General features: G+C 38.4%; 1 protein-coding gene across 2 annotated transcripts; it reads left to right on the forward strand.

The window, feature by feature from the left end:
• The first annotated feature begins 1,130 nt into the window (after nucleotides 1–1,130).
• On the forward strand, nucleotides 1,131–15,169 carry LOC139951077 (centrosomal protein of 104 kDa-like). 2 transcript variants are annotated; one of them, XM_071949904.1, is made up of 21 exons: nucleotides 1,131–1,325; nucleotides 2,676–2,934; nucleotides 3,241–3,322; nucleotides 3,817–3,955; nucleotides 4,283–4,470; nucleotides 4,883–4,992; nucleotides 5,178–5,233; nucleotides 5,437–5,592; nucleotides 5,979–6,002; nucleotides 6,534–6,691; nucleotides 7,446–7,635; nucleotides 7,932–8,099; nucleotides 8,412–8,546; nucleotides 9,405–9,595; nucleotides 10,056–10,293; nucleotides 10,582–10,695; nucleotides 10,808–10,850; nucleotides 11,191–11,369; nucleotides 11,776–11,914; nucleotides 12,627–12,776; nucleotides 12,977–15,169. In XM_071949904.1, exons 2-21 carry the CDS (start codon nucleotides 2,730–2,732, stop codon nucleotides 13,093–13,095), a joined length of 2,784 nt encoding a protein of 927 aa, XP_071806005.1. In that variant the 5' UTR covers nucleotides 1,131–1,325; nucleotides 2,676–2,729; the 3' UTR covers nucleotides 13,096–15,169. The 2 variants fall into 2 exon arrangements, with proteins under 2 accessions (XP_071806005.1, XP_071806006.1); XM_071949905.1 differs by lacking the exon at nucleotides 5,979–6,002 and having other exon boundaries at nucleotides 12,977–15,168.
• The last annotated feature ends 21 nt before the right edge of the window (nucleotides 15,170–15,190 follow it).

The following is a 15,190-nucleotide window of genomic DNA, read 5'->3' on the forward strand; positions in this document are numbered from 1 at the left end:
CAATATGTGTATGGTCACTTACGCTCTAGATGGGGGCCGAACAAAAACGAATTGTATAATTTTAAAAGGGTGCTTACTTGAAAGGTGAGAAAATTATCTCGGGTGCAAACTGCTTACCAACCATTAGGACCTGATGAGGTATATCAACTAAGGCAAAAAAACCCAAACAAACAGTTATTTTATGGCCTGACCGATGCTGCCCCCCCCCCCGATCGACTAATGCATCTCTTTTAGCTAGCTTAACATATCATACTTTCTCGAACTTCGGTTGATGTGGCATTTTTAAGTCAAATCGTTTTGTTGAGTGAATCCCTCTCAATGTGATCTAGTTTGCTGTCCTATAATAGTCATTATCCTTCATGTATTTTTTTAGTCCAGACACTCAACATATTATTATATTTTCTTAGTGGACAATACACATCCGAGGAGTGAAGCTCCTGTCATCGTCTAGAATACCAGTAAAATAAATAAGTATGCCCTCTTGGTTTTTATATATCTATATTTATATATTTATGAGCATCCTGTAATAACAAACTGCAAGCGCGGACAATAAATCCAATAAAAGGCCTAGTTTGAAATGTCTTTGGTCGCATAATAAAATACCAACAAAAACTACACAAGTCATAAAAATTCAATTTATGAAGGCCTAATGCGTGCATTTATGTTCGTCTTTTTTTTTTTAATGAACGTTAATTAATTTTTCAAGAAGTTGACCTGGGAAAAAATATTATTATCAAAAATAGAAAGCCGCCTCGATTTTATTAATTTTGTTTTTGTTTAATGGCAATACGAAAACAAACTGGTTCATAGTTTCTTGTCAGAAGGGAGAGATTATCAAATAACACTATAATGTTGTTTGTTACTTGTTGCCGGCAAAACTTCGATTTTTAGATGAATAATAATATTACACCTTTGTGATTGACAGCCGCTGGCCCCAGGCCCAATCTTCAGCCATTTTTCTCGACCCCTCACTTAATCTAACGTACCAAGAAAAGCTCCCAGAGAACGGCGTTAAAGCTTCCCCGTTGCCAGTTTACGGTGGGTCGAGCTGACTCATCAATGACGCAGCCGTTGTAGGTCGAGATCTCGCATACATTGTGTCGAGTTGTCGAACTTAGGGCTCAGTAGCCACTCTTGAGACATCTCGACACTCGGTATTTATATTGCAGAGCGTAGCTCGTGTCATGAGTTTGTTGTGTTTGGAACTCGGGAAGGTTTGTTTGAGCTGTAAACTCATTTTTTTTTAGGGAAAGACACGTTTCTTTCATCATTAGATGGGCACAAGATTAAACATTGATTGATAACAACTGCTGCTTTTTAATGTGGTAAGTTAAGTTTATTTATTATTGTATTACGATTAATTTCTTTTTGCAGTTGGCAGCGAGCAGGTGAGGTAGTTTGGCCTTTGGCTCACGTCATCACTGACTAAGTTAGCAGGTGCATGGGCCTACATTTGTACCTCCATGGTAAGTGCATGGAGGTAGATTAGAAGTGTTAGCAGTTAAGTCACTAGTACCATGGAGCTAGTACTAGTAGGGATAACTTTCCGTATGGCGCCACCACTTTTTCACTCATTTTTACAAAAAGGGATATATCAATCAGGTAAATTAGATACTATATTATTTTATTACGAATGAAAAAGTGGTGGCGCCATGCAGAAACTTTTCCACCAGTAGTACTCTACTGGATTGGGTTTTAAGTTTTACCCGAGTCAGCATGGTCAGTGCCCGGGTTGTTTACTAAAGTCCTCAACTCAACTCGATCATCATGTGATACAAAGGAATATCTCATTTGACTTGAGTAAATTAACCAGTTAGTTAGGCCTAATTAATTAACAAATTAAAAAAGTGGTGGCAGGATATGGAAATCCTTCCTTCCAAAAACTAATATTTAAAAAGTTCCAGAATCCATATTCTTCCATAAAACTGAACGATTCTTCTTGTTTTTATTTCATATATTAAAGCCATTGGACCCTTTCGGTAAACAGTATTGTCCAAGGCCCACACTTTGTGTATCACAACTTCTATAACAAATAACAAACCTGTGAAAATTTAGGCTTAATTGGTCATCGGAGTCGGGAGAAAATAACGGGAAAGCCCACCCTTGTATCCGCCCGTTTCGCCATGTCATGACATGTGTTTAAAATAATCCGTAATCCTCGCTAACGAGAATTGATATTGTTTTACTGTTTTCTCAAAAAGTAAAGCATTTCATGGAATATTATTTCAAAAGAAGTCTTTCACCACTACCTACTGTAAACCCTGTAAGTTATTTGTAAATCTGTGATTTTTTTTTTTCTGTACCGAAAGGGTCCAATGGCTTTAAACTAAGCTAGACACAGATATATCCATGCAAGCACCATTAATATACTAAATTGTATTAAATTATATAATTACACTGAATGAACTGTATTCGCAGGGATTGTAGTTGCGATAACGTATACCTCCTGCCGACGATTGGTGGTTGCGCTGCTGGATGTGTACGATAACGTTACAGAGATAAATGCCTCAAGAGAGTAAGTATGAGATCATGTCCAAATCAGGAGAGCCTAATCTCTAGACTCTAAACACCGTCAGAGGACACACCCACCAAATTCAGTTCAGGATTTTTCATTAATGTATATAAGATTACACCCCTCAATAACAGTTAACAATGTTTTTATTCTTTATCAACAGGCAAGGCCATTTCGGCTGTAACACAAAGTTGAACCTCACGAAGGCCGAATCAAAATGCCACACAAGATATTCTTCACAGTGATTCATGCGAGTGGTGTAGACACTGGATTCAATATCCGAGAGCTTGAGGTTCACAGTCCGCTATCTAGAGGATGGCAGTCCACAAGATTTTGTCTTTATCCTCAAGAGATTGTCATCCAGTTAGCGGAGAAGATCCGGATCAGGAAACTGCAGTTGCTAGCTCATCAATATCTGATACGTGAGTTTGACGTTAACCATAAACCTATCCTTTCAAACCCTCCAAAATCCTCTTCATGAAGTAGTCTGATTGCGAAAAATTGTGAACTGTAGATCCAAAGAACAACTATTTTGTTGGGCCAGGCATACAAATCTTTAGTCTGAATCTGATTCTGCTGTTCGTTCAACACTCACAAACATTAATTATTTTGTTTGATGGATTGTTTTGACTTGACTTGTCAGTGCGGCAAAACGTTGCCAACTACTTCTGGAACTTTTTTTTAAAGTGTATTTTTTTTCTTCTTCTTTTTCTTCTTCACCATCACAGCGACTAAGATCGAGTTTTACATCGGAAGTTTACCACCAGACCACATCACAACACTTCATGGAACTCGCTACAAGAGACTGGGGTAGGTTAAGATACACTAAACTAAATCATGAGTTAACAAATTGTAGTAAAACAAATTAAATTGGCATTTTAATTTCATCTGGTGGGCTGTAGGAGTGCACTGCATTGTACTCAGTCTCTGGTGAGATCCACAAACAGATGGTTTGGAAAGTTTGTCATTTTAAGGTATTTGAGAAAAGCGGAGGCCCCATACTCTCTGATTCTGAAGAAAGTTCCCTGAAAATAAACCCATCTTTCCATGATCTGATGAGCAAATTTGAATAATAATAAACAAATAAACAGCACTAAAGCACATATATAATATCTCCATAATTTTGGAAACGTTGTTCATTTATATGTATGTTGAATGTAATTCTGAAATCTCTCTGATTGTTGTACAAAATCTCCCTGAATGCAAGATGCAAATAATGGCATCTCTGGAAAAAGTGTCCGAGGTCTGAGTGTTAATCCAAGTTGGTTAATCTTTTGCATTCATCTTTGTACATTTGATAACAGGTATGTTGCCATGTCCGATAACTCCAAGACGGGCTACAAGGCAAGAGAGTTGAAGTCTGTCCATGTAGATGCAGTCGGGCAGTACCTAAGACTCGTCATACACAAAAACCATGTCAACAAATACAACACGTACAATCAGGTAGGGCTAAAGTAGGAGGCCATTCACTTTCAAAAAATAAACAGTGACGTCCCGCTGTTTTTTAGTGTGATGTGTTGGTGGTGACCTGGAATTTTTCCAACAGCGCCCACTATTGTTTGTGCACAGCAAGGAGAAGTAAGGTGTGGGATTGCGATAGCTAAGTGATAGTGATAATATTGTCTTGCACCAAGACTAGTTTGCTTATGATGAACTGTGTTTCATTGAGAGCTGAATTATTTCATAAAAATGGTGGATTTCTTCATTTAATTGTCCTTTTTTTGCCTCTGGAAAACAAAGAAGAAAACTCCCATTTTTTTTTGTTTCTAGGTGAGCCTGATCGCTATTAACGTGATTGGTGACGAGATAACATCAGAAGAGGATCTCATCCAATATGACGAAGAAAACAAACAGAAAGTGAATCAGGTGATCAAAGATTTCATGCCGGAAGGTTACTATGGAGATGATTTGAAGAATGGAAACGACGTGGATCCTGCTGTACTTGGTGCTGTCAATAGGTCAGTGACATACTGTTTCTTTTCCACTGTAGGTCTGTGGCCAGCCTCTGTCTTTTCTAGAGATATTATTATGGTATATGTGCCACAAGTGTGTCCGACCTGGTGTGGCTGATGTGTCACAATAAACTGCCGATCAGACCAGGAACACCAGGGCAAACCCCTTCTCTTTACGATACGTGCACTGGGTTCTTTTACTTGCATGACACAACACATGGGACCTACGACGTTAGGCCCCCCATCCGAAGGACACATCAATAGTTTTGAAATGTCTTGCTTTTAAAAGGACACTAAGTGTCTTGACCAGGACTCGAACCCAACACCAGAGCTTGATTCTGGTGTTCTTATTCGTCAGCCACAACTCTGTGTAGAACACAGAGCCATTCCAATATTCCAATCTGTTTTATTCTTCTAGGAAGGACTACATCTCCCCAATGGATGATCTGGCATTTGATATGTACCAAGACCCAGAGGTGGCTCAAATCATCAGAAAATTGGACGTCAGAAAAAATGAAGCTGTACTTCGTAAGTATTACTAATAAACACAAAGCACATCAAGTTTCTTCTTGCTTTTACTGGTTTAAAAAAGTGTGCACCAGGGTTTCAAATTGAGGCTAGCAAGGTTGTAGCCATTTGTAGGAAGTAATAAACTGTTTCTATTGGATATTATGTTTTCCACTATTATTTTTGGTTATTGTTATTTTCTTTAGAGGAGCAGTATGACATGGCCAAGAAGTTAAAGCAAGCCATCGCTGATCTGCAAAAGGTAGGTAACCAAGAGGGTATACAACCCAATCAAAACATATCACCAACATTGATTAACAACGTGTCTCGTCAACCGCCATCTCTTTTATTTTCTTGTCACTTACAAACCTGTGCAAGTTTCAGCTCAATCAGTCTTGGAAAGTAATGACTCCTTTACCAATCAATAGGAATAATCTGATACGACTGTCACAATTTGTCTCGTAGGTTGGTGAGAAACTTGGTCGTTATGAGGTGGAGAAACGCCGAGCCATCGAGACGGAAGACTACGACCTTGCTAAGGTCAAGAAGATCCAGATGGAAGAATATCGACTACAGATCTATCAACAGCTAGAGGTCAACGACCTGTTGCAACTCAGCAAGGTAAAGAACAGGGTGCGTTTTCGGGGTCGTAACCAATAACTGTTTCGGTTGAATTGCCCATTGGTTAATCACTTGCCAAAGACCGAACAGTTATTGGTTTTGTGTTCCTTTAATAACGAGGCCTGCGCTGGCTAGAAACTTCACTGAGGCAACTGAGGCAATTGCCTCCAAAGCACCGGGCACTTCCTTGGTGCCTATTGAATTTTTTCCAAATAGGCCTATGTTTAAATTCCCACTTAGAAAGAAAAAACTGTATTACCCCAAGAATGAAGTATAAGACCTGTCCTGTTTTGAATTGAACAGTCTCTTGCCAATAGAGTTGAGGAAGATTTTTTATCATACAATTTTTGTTAATTGAAACATTGATTTTCCTTTTTTCTCTCAAGAATTTGTTCTGGCCACCCAAAAATGTAAGTACGAAAAAATACATGAGAATATTCTATATTTTTGTGACAGGGTTTTAAAAATACATATGCGCTGTTTCTGTTGGGTTAAGCGGTAAGGTTAACTTTAAAATGAGTAGATTTAATCCACTAGATCTGTTGCTGTGTTGTGTGGTGCTGTACTAATATTTAAGGTGTGTTAATATTTTGTGATGTTCCATGCCAAAACTAGGCACTGCTTGTGGTTATTCTTTCCGTAAAAATGTCTGTGTAAAACTGAAACATCACCTTTGTATTATTTTGAATAGAAATTGACGAAATATGTTTGCAGTTTTTATATGCCTGTCATTTTTAAAAATAAAAACTGCAAGGCAGAGGATGGTATTGTGTTTGAAAACACATGTGAGTGCCAAGGCAGCCCGGGGCTGTTTACTCTGAAGGGAACTGAGAAAGAGTACAAAAAATGTTATTGGTCCAAACAACCGGCGCATTGATAGGTTATTGAAAATGTGCTATATTAGAACAAGTTATTATTATTACTTTGTATTTTCTATTCAGAGCGGGGATCGAGACACAAGTGTTCCCCTAGAGAAGGAGTCACCACGACGACCAGACCCAGTCAGGAAGCCCATCAGTCCATCCCCTACGAGAAATGGAATTGCCCGACCCGCCTCACCCATAGACATTGATGAGAGGCCTCTACCAACGATAAAAAGGTACGTTCAGATCATAAGAAACTCCTTGTTGCATTGACATGAAGGTTGGACATGGTTTTTCCATGGCATGTTGTGGGCTGAAGTTTTGTTCAGCGTATCCAGTGTTGGTTCGAATACCAGTCATGTCACTTTTGCCTTTGAATTAACAGTATAATTGCATCGTGAGAAGATGGGAAACTAGTGCATTCTGCTCTACCAGCCATGGCCCAATTTCATAGAGCTGCTAAGCAAAACAATTTGCTTAGCATGAAATTTTTGTCTTGATTAAAACAGGATTACCAACCAAATTTCCACGTAATTTTCAGGATAAGCAAACAACAGCTGAATACCAGTAACAAGCAAAATGCATCAAGTTGAAATTTGGTTGGTCATCCTGTTTTTATCAAGGAAGAGATTTCATGCTAAGCAATTTGTAGCTCTATGAAATTGGGCCCAGGTTCCTAGTGGATGATACCAATGCCTACATCATTACGGACCGTGAAAGGAGAAGTCCTCTTTCTGTTCAACCCCCATGAGTAGGCTGCAGCGTGCCCCTGGGGCCGATTTCAGAAAGAGCTAAGATTGATCTTAACTGCAAATCAAACGTAGTTGCTAAGCAAAGTGTGATGTCACAATATGAATCACCATGGTAAGGCTGACAAGTTGTCTTACGATGAATTTTATTTGCTTTGTGAAATCGGCCCCATATTTTGGGCTTGATAATAGTATAATTTGACGGTGAATCTAAGATCAACCTTCTGTCACCTATTAACAGCTCTCCGAGGGAGCCGTTACTCGAGCCATCCCCACGCCTGCCTGAACCTGAAGATGAGACAGTGGCACCTGCAGATGCCGTAAATGAAGCTGCTGCAACTGGAGCAGCACCACCAGATCACGCTGAACCTCTGAACGAGAAGACGCTGCGGGAGGCAGCGACGGCCATTGATATCTTTGGACAAGATTTGGTGAGATTTCATGGCATTTTTTTCAGAGCATTTTGAAAATTTGAATCGATCATATATTTTCAGGAAATGAAAGATTTTCATAAGGGAGAATTGCAATTTAACTTGAGGTAACTTTCGGTGCTTCCATCAAGTGTACTACAAAGATTAGGAAGGAATTTTTACTTGTGTGCGTGTATGCCAAATATTCTAATGTATGCTTGCCCTGTGATTGAAGTGCAAATTTTGACAGAAAGCAGAGCCGTAAGATTGGGCCCTTTTCAACTCGTTATTTATTCTGGCTATTTATGTTTCCGAAGGTGAGTAAACTGTACTCTAAGAACTGGTCGTTAAGAGAGGAGGCCCTCGCTGAACTGAAGCAGAAACTAGAAACAGAGACGGAGGCGATGGACAAGGAGGAGTTGCGTAGCATGCTCAGGGCGTCTGTCTTTCTTTCCTCCAAAGGACTCAAAGATAAAGTCTTTGCTGTAAGTTGATTTTCAAGGGGCTGTATCAATGCAATTTTTTGTATAACAATGTGAAGCGGTTATTAAAATGAAAGTTTTCATGGGGATTAGAGTTAAGATGGATGTATAAAGATCTACCTTAGCGTTAAGCTCAAACTGGATTTCTGATGATAAATGTAAAAGCGACAGATTTTAGATTCAGGGAGAAGTCATCCTCAGAATAGCGTCCTGACCCATTATTTTTGAGTGTCACATTGTTTAAACAATATTTTCAATGCCGCTTTTCCCACATTGCTGTAATATTTGTCCTAATTTTATCCTGGGTGATTTCAGGTGTTCATGGCTGCATTGAGTCTCGTCAGATCAATATACGATGATTGGATACCGAGACACAAACCAAGCAAAGGAGATACGGGTCATTCCTTGGAGCAAGTATTGCCTGATCTCATGGCTAGGATCGGAGACACCGTAAGTCTCTCAGACCCACCCCTTCTAAGGTCTCCTTGAAGATTTCAAAACATTTTTTTTCTCCAAATGTTTTTGTTTAAAACCCTAGCTCCCTGCAGTGATTTTCTTCAATCCTTCCCTACTCAATATCCCTTTTCGCACTGTACCTCTTATCTCCATGGTATACAGCCCGGGTCTTGGGTTACCCCACGGCTACCCCAGGGCAGTTTCACACTGTGTCCCTATTCCACAGGGTTCTGTTTGCATGTTTCAAGAATACCCCCAGGGTTTTACCGCTTACCCCTACTCCAGAGCAGGGGTCGCTATTCCCCGGGGTATGCCCATTTGTCGGGGCAGACTGGGGGAAGACAAGGAGTAAAGCGATCATAGTGTGAAAAGGCCTGCTGTTATTCCCTGGGGGCAACCCTGGGGAATAGAGTAGTGTGAAAGGGGCTATAACAATTCCAATATCTCATGGTTATGTCAACATCCATTTTTTTTCTTCTAAATTTATCAAAGAAAAGCACTGGGCTAAGGTTGATCTTAGCATGCTTATATAAATTTTAAATGTTAAGTACTTAATTAAAGTGTGATTTCAGAGCACAAATCACTATGCAAATTTCTTTTAGGCAATTCTTCGGCTCCAGTTGTTTCTTTTTCTTTACTGTATTTAAATTCCTGTATTTTCAATGTTTTTAACCTAATTAATGTGCATTATTGTACTTTTTATTCCCGAGAAATGAAATAAATATAAATATAAATATAAAATATGGCAAATATCAACAACTCACCTTAAGATGAATCTCAGTGTTGTGTGAAATCGTTCTCCAGTCTTTTATTTTCAATAATTGTTGTTTTCATCCTCCCATTTTCTTTAAGAATGCCCGACTGAAAGCAGCTGACATTGACTTTATCAACGAGCTAGCTTTATACAAAGATGTGCGCTCTCTGCACATGGTACCACATTATTTTGTTGCACCGTTTAAAAGCACAACTCAAGCTAAGATTGCCGTCACTAGAGTAGACGTTGTAGACAGACTGTTAAAGGATCTTGGGGTTGATAAACATAGGTAAGCTCTTTTGGTTTAAAGAAAACGCCATGTCTTATTAGTTACATTTGTGATGGGGTTTAGTTGTTTTTTCTTTCATCTGTATGGGTTGTTCTTCATAGCCTGCTTTGCTGAGTGGTTTAGCACACCAGACTCTAGGTCTAGTGTTTCTGATCAGCAGAGTGTAGGTTAGAGTCCCAGCTTGACCATTATTGCTTTGTCCTTAAGGTAACCAAATGCAACTAACTTTTTAAATAATTGGTAATTAATTCTCTTATGGCATTTTTTTTTTTTACTGTTGTCATTTGGGGGTCTGAATTTTAATTTTCCTGTAATGTTCTTGTATGCAAATTTTTGTTTTATTTCGTCTTTAATTTTCACATTAAGAACTTATTCATCTTTAAACTGCCAGTCATGGTTTTGATAAACTATTATTGTTGTCATAGTTGTTCACTTTAATCTTGACACTTGAATCTTTCAGTGGTTTGACCGTTGACAATGTGATGACGTTTGCAAAGCGCGCTTTGGAGCATACGGCCGGTGAGGTCAGGGAAGCATCCGTTCATCTGATCTTGGAGTTATATCGGATAAAATCGGAAGCCGTCCGATCGCATCTCCCCTCGGAAGACGATCATAAGACGTTAAAGAATCCACTCTATCATAAGATCTTTGATGGTATGGATAAAGTTGATGGGAAACCAACCAAGGCGGAGAAGAAGGTATGTACAAGTCAAACAAATTTTTTTTTTTTCGAAAAAAATTCACAAATTACAGGGATGAATGAGATTTGTCCATATTTCTCTGGAAAAAAAAATTGTTGTGTCCTTTTTGGCCAATCACTTTACAAAAATGTTTCCCGATGGCTAAAAGAGATCTAATTGTGTCATTTCTATCTGTTTAATTGTTAATGTTTATCTGTACTTGCTATGGCCCGTGTGAGAAAGTGGCTGACACCACGACCAATGTTTTTTGCTAAATTATTACTATTTTTTATTAAATATTTGTAGGCCAAGGCTCAGAGTGACAAAGCATCCGAGAAGAAACGTAAACAAGCAGAGATTGAAGAGCTTCAGCAACAGCTGGCTGACCTCAGAGCAGCCACCTTGGCACAAGGGAAAAACGTACGTCACTTTCAGTCTTTCTTTGAATCAAAATGTGAAACAAAAGTTTCTTTGTTGACTTTAATTACTTCTGTCATAAATAATCAATGATTGTATTTCTTCTCAATTTCAGCCAGATGCTCCAGGGAAGAAGGGTCCAAAAGCTGGAAATAAAGGTAAGAGTGTCTCTTGGTGGATTTGGTTAACTGGGCAGTAACAGAGCCAGCTTAATTTCACACCAGGAGGGAACTTTTATGAAATTTGCAATTTTTAAAAAATTATTTCCATGCAATCTCTCCCCTACACCTGTACTGTAACTGTGTTTCATATATTGGGTTTTGTCATCGTAATGTTGAATTGTAAGACTCCCTTGGTATACTGCATCAGCATTTAAATTATTGATGTGTCGCTGCCCCAAGAGCATCTCCATTCTCTAAGATGGACACCAGCGGATCTTAATGCCCTTTATTTGTTGTTATTATTACCTTTTTTGTATTATTACCTGTTTGCCTCTAGATCTGCCAAAGAAGCTGCCTCGAGCTCCAAGCATCGCTGAGCAATCCGACTACGGAGACGAGATTGATAAACAATGCATCTTCTGCTCAGAAGAGGACAAGAACTTCAAGGATGAAGGGCTGGATATGCACTACTGGAAACATTGCCCGATGCTTAAACGCTGCCATAGCTGTAAACAGGTAAAAAGTGACACACTATGACCGGGCCAAATCGGTTCCTTATATTTTTTTAATATAATCTATTTTCTGTAATGCGTTTTTTATGGACTGCCTGACCACCAGTGTTGAATCAAGATTTTTAATGAGCTTTTGGGTTGTTCTTGCAATTAATTAATTTTAAAATAATTACTTATTTATATATTTTTTACGATCTATTTTTACTTATAAATGTACTTTTTCGGCCTGCTTTGCCGCCAGTGCAGTTGATAAATAAACCATAATATATATAATGCTTCTAGAGTTTTTATCTACTTATGTATATACTTTGATTTTTGAATTGTTATGTGAAATTGACAGATAAACTATAATTAAAAAAATCATATTATTTATTGACTACTTTGTTGACATTTTCTGATTGCATAAACAGGTTGTTGAGATTTCAGCGTTGAATAACCACCTTCTGACGGAGTGTGAGGGACGAGCAAAGTTTGGCAAGTGTCCAAGATGTACGGAGACTCATGAGAAGTCTGAGATTGATCGCTATGTATCGGAAAAGATCTGTCATCGTAAGTATCCTCTAACAACATCGAGGGCCTCTGAGTTACTTGTGTACACCAGAGGAGATACACAGAGGCCTTGAAGCCCTGGCCTCTGTTGCTCCTGGTTATGGCCTTGATGCCCCTTGATATTGACTACAGGCTGGCATAGATATTATTGCAATATCAGTAGATGATGTTAAATGGTCAGACAGTAGGAGGGTTAGTTTGGTAAAAATGCATTATAATTGAAAGTCAAATTATTGGAAAACAAACTAAAAAATTCACTATATTTTGAGGAAAATGTTAAATCATTATTGACGACTAGGGATAGAGTTGCTTTAGTCTTTCACTTTGTTAAGCTTGATTAGTGAGTAGGGGTAAACTTGTATAAGTCCTCCACCTTGTTAACCCTGATCGGTGGAGAGAGATAGATGTGCTTTAGTCCTCCACCTCGTACGACTTAATAATATTGGTGAGGATTTATGAATTTGAATAAGGGAGCGTCTCAAAAGTCGGAACAGTAGGAACGTTCTTTTTGGATCGCAAGAGTATCCCCGCCGCTTTTGTCCGTTCCACAGGACCGGTCTTTTGGAACGCTCCGCGTATACTTTGTCATGATGTTGCGATCCTGCGGGCATATGCCCGCAGGAACGTTCTTTTGCGCTAGGAACGTGCCCGACTTTTGAGACGCTCTCTAAGTACTCTCAACTTTGTAAACCTGATCTTTGTTTCTACACAGCACCCAAGGCTGGCATGAGTAAATGCCCCTTGTGTCATAATAGTATTGCAGCTGAAGATGATAAAGATGAAAACTGGAGGAAACATCTTATGGAGACGGGGAAGGATGCTTGTCTTAAGAACCCAAGACGAGAAGCTTCCATCAAAAGAGGTCAGAACTTTAACGTCAAGTACAATACATGTATTGGTTTTAAGAAGAGTTAATTCAGTGTTTTAATCTTGCTTTCAATAAATGCTCAAAGTCCCTTGGGTCGTTAAGCAGTTTGCAACAGCTAGTTATATTTTTCTTATCGAAATGAACACGCCCACATTCTAAAGCTCATTTCTTGCTCATCTTCAATTTGTTTTCAGTGAGAGAAAGCAAGAACCCGTCTGACAAGCAGCCACTAAAGAAAGCCCCAGAAGCAACAAAGAGTAAAATACCCACCAAGGAGCGCAAACCCAAAGGAAAAACACAGAGGCCTAAATAAATTCAAGAAACCCACCAAGAAGTAAGATCCAAGTCACACAAGAAACGCAGTTTTAACTTTTTGAGAGAGTATCAACCAACCCACCAAAGAACAAAGCTATAACAAGACACCAGTGTAAAGATAGTTACAAGAACAGAGATTGGCTGAACCCACCTAGAGAAAAGCATCACAGCACTTAGAAGTGAAAATCTGAAGACACCGAGGCCTTAATAGACACCCACCAAGACATTAAACTAAATAAATAAGACAAAATGTCTGCAGAGATGTGTTTTAAAGATGAACTTGTCTAACTCATCAATACACAAAGCAAAAACATAAAAACATTGAGGAGAGCTGTAAGGAGAGATGAACCCACAGACAAAACATTTATAAAATAAACTTTTGAAGTTTTGACTCGTGAACCTTTGAAGTTTTGACTCGTGATTAAAGCTTGCCAGAGTAAAATGTGGACAAGATTTAATGCGATAATTTGAATTTTTTTTAATTCAGCTTGTGAGAAGGAAATTACAGTAATGCCAGAAGTACCCCTAGACAAGATTATGCTCTCCTTCCGCCCCCCCCCCCCCCTTTAATGTTAACTTAGTTTCTGTGCTGCCCACCAAGACACAATAAGAAAAGGCAAGACACAAACCATGTCAATCTGTGACACCAACAGTTTATTGTTCAAGTGATTGTTTTTTTGTTCATTGGATACCGATTTCAAATTTTGCATCTTGCATTCAGTGAGGTTTTGTACAACAATCAGGGAGGCCTGGTATTGCTCGTTTTTTGCCTTGTTACCCCTTCAAAAGTTTCTCATAGAAGGTAACATGGCTAAAGGAAATTTCAAGCCTGTCCATTTTTGTTTGTTCATGTAGAACGTAAATGTCAGTTTTAGCAACTGAACATTGCCGATCGACTATTTGATCTTCAAACTGACCTCAATTGTTTTTGCGTAGCTCATCGAAATTGTTGCGGTCAGTAATTTGTAAGGGTCGTTAAAACCCACCAAGCACGTGATTTATACAACAAGCTAGTTCCACAATGAACTTTAACACCGTTATCTAAAAATATTGTTCAACATGTTATCTTTTTCTTTGTAAAAGACCACATTCCTGTTTTACACATTTTGTGTTTAGGCGTTCTGTAGAAAAGATGTTGCCGTGAATTCTTTATCGTTTTGTTGTGCAAATGTTTTCAATGAAATTTGAAATCAGTTGTAGTTTACCTCACTTTTCAGCTTGGAGAGTGTGTACATAATGTAATAATTATATTGTATAGAATATAAAAACTTTTATTTAGACCATATATCTAGATGTATGATATTGTTGAGGATTCATCGACCCATTCAATGTTTATCTTGTATGATAGCTATTAAACTGAAATTCTAATAATATTTAAACATCAGAGTTGAGTGATTGTTGATGGCATGTTCGTACTCACTGTGCATGACTCTCAGCCAAATTGCTCTTCATTAATACCTCAGTGAGGGGACTATTTTGGGCTTGTGACATCATTTACAATTGGTCTATTCAAACATGATCTCGGATGGTAAAGCAGTGGTACGATATCAAGTATGAAATTACTAGAATGGTTTCCTTACAGTATGTAAAAGTTAGGCACAAAAGGTATTTCATTACAAACTTGTTCATTGATACAAAGTATACAGTCTGCAGATTTGTTTTGCGTTGAACATTTATATAAATAGTCCTCCATTTGAACAGCCTGAAAACCCATTAAAGTAAAAAGTATAAAAATAAAAAAAATACAAAGTGTAAAAAAAAAAATAGGGAAAAAACCCAAGACGTAACACAATATCCACATCGTTTACAAAAAGACACAAAATTAATACGTAAAAGATAGAAACTTTTAAAAATCTATTTCCATGATAACTTCATGACTTACAGGTTTTGGCCAAAAGTTTTCCTGCTCGAGGTCAGTGGTGGAATTCACAAAGAGTTAAGACTATTCTTATCTCAAGTTGGGACGAGTATAACTCGTCCTATAACTAATAGGAGCTAGGACTAGCCTGAAGTTTGAGTACAGGGATAGGAAAAGTCTGAAGTTATTACTAGTCCAAAGTTAGGACTATCTTTGTGAAGTTGGCCCCAGGACT

Source organism: Asterias amurensis, chromosome 18 (assembly GCF_032118995.1).
Source record: "Asterias amurensis chromosome 18, ASM3211899v1".
Lineage (NCBI taxonomy): Eukaryota > Metazoa > Echinodermata > Asteroidea > Forcipulatida > Asteriidae > Asterias > Asterias amurensis.

Excerpts from the sequence above, each read along its gene's own strand:
- LOC139951077 (XM_071949904.1), top strand. The coding sequence starts at position 2,730 with ATGCCACACAAGATATTCTTCACAGTGATTCATGCGAGTGGTGTAGAC. Across the intron at positions 7,636-7,931 it reads ATATCTTTGGACAAGATTTG|GTGAGTAAACTGTACTCTAA; the intron begins GTGAGATTTCAT and ends ATGTTTCCGAAG. Across the intron at positions 8,547-9,404 it reads TGGCTAGGATCGGAGACACC|AATGCCCGACTGAAAGCAGC; the intron begins GTAAGTCTCTCA and ends ATTTTCTTTAAG.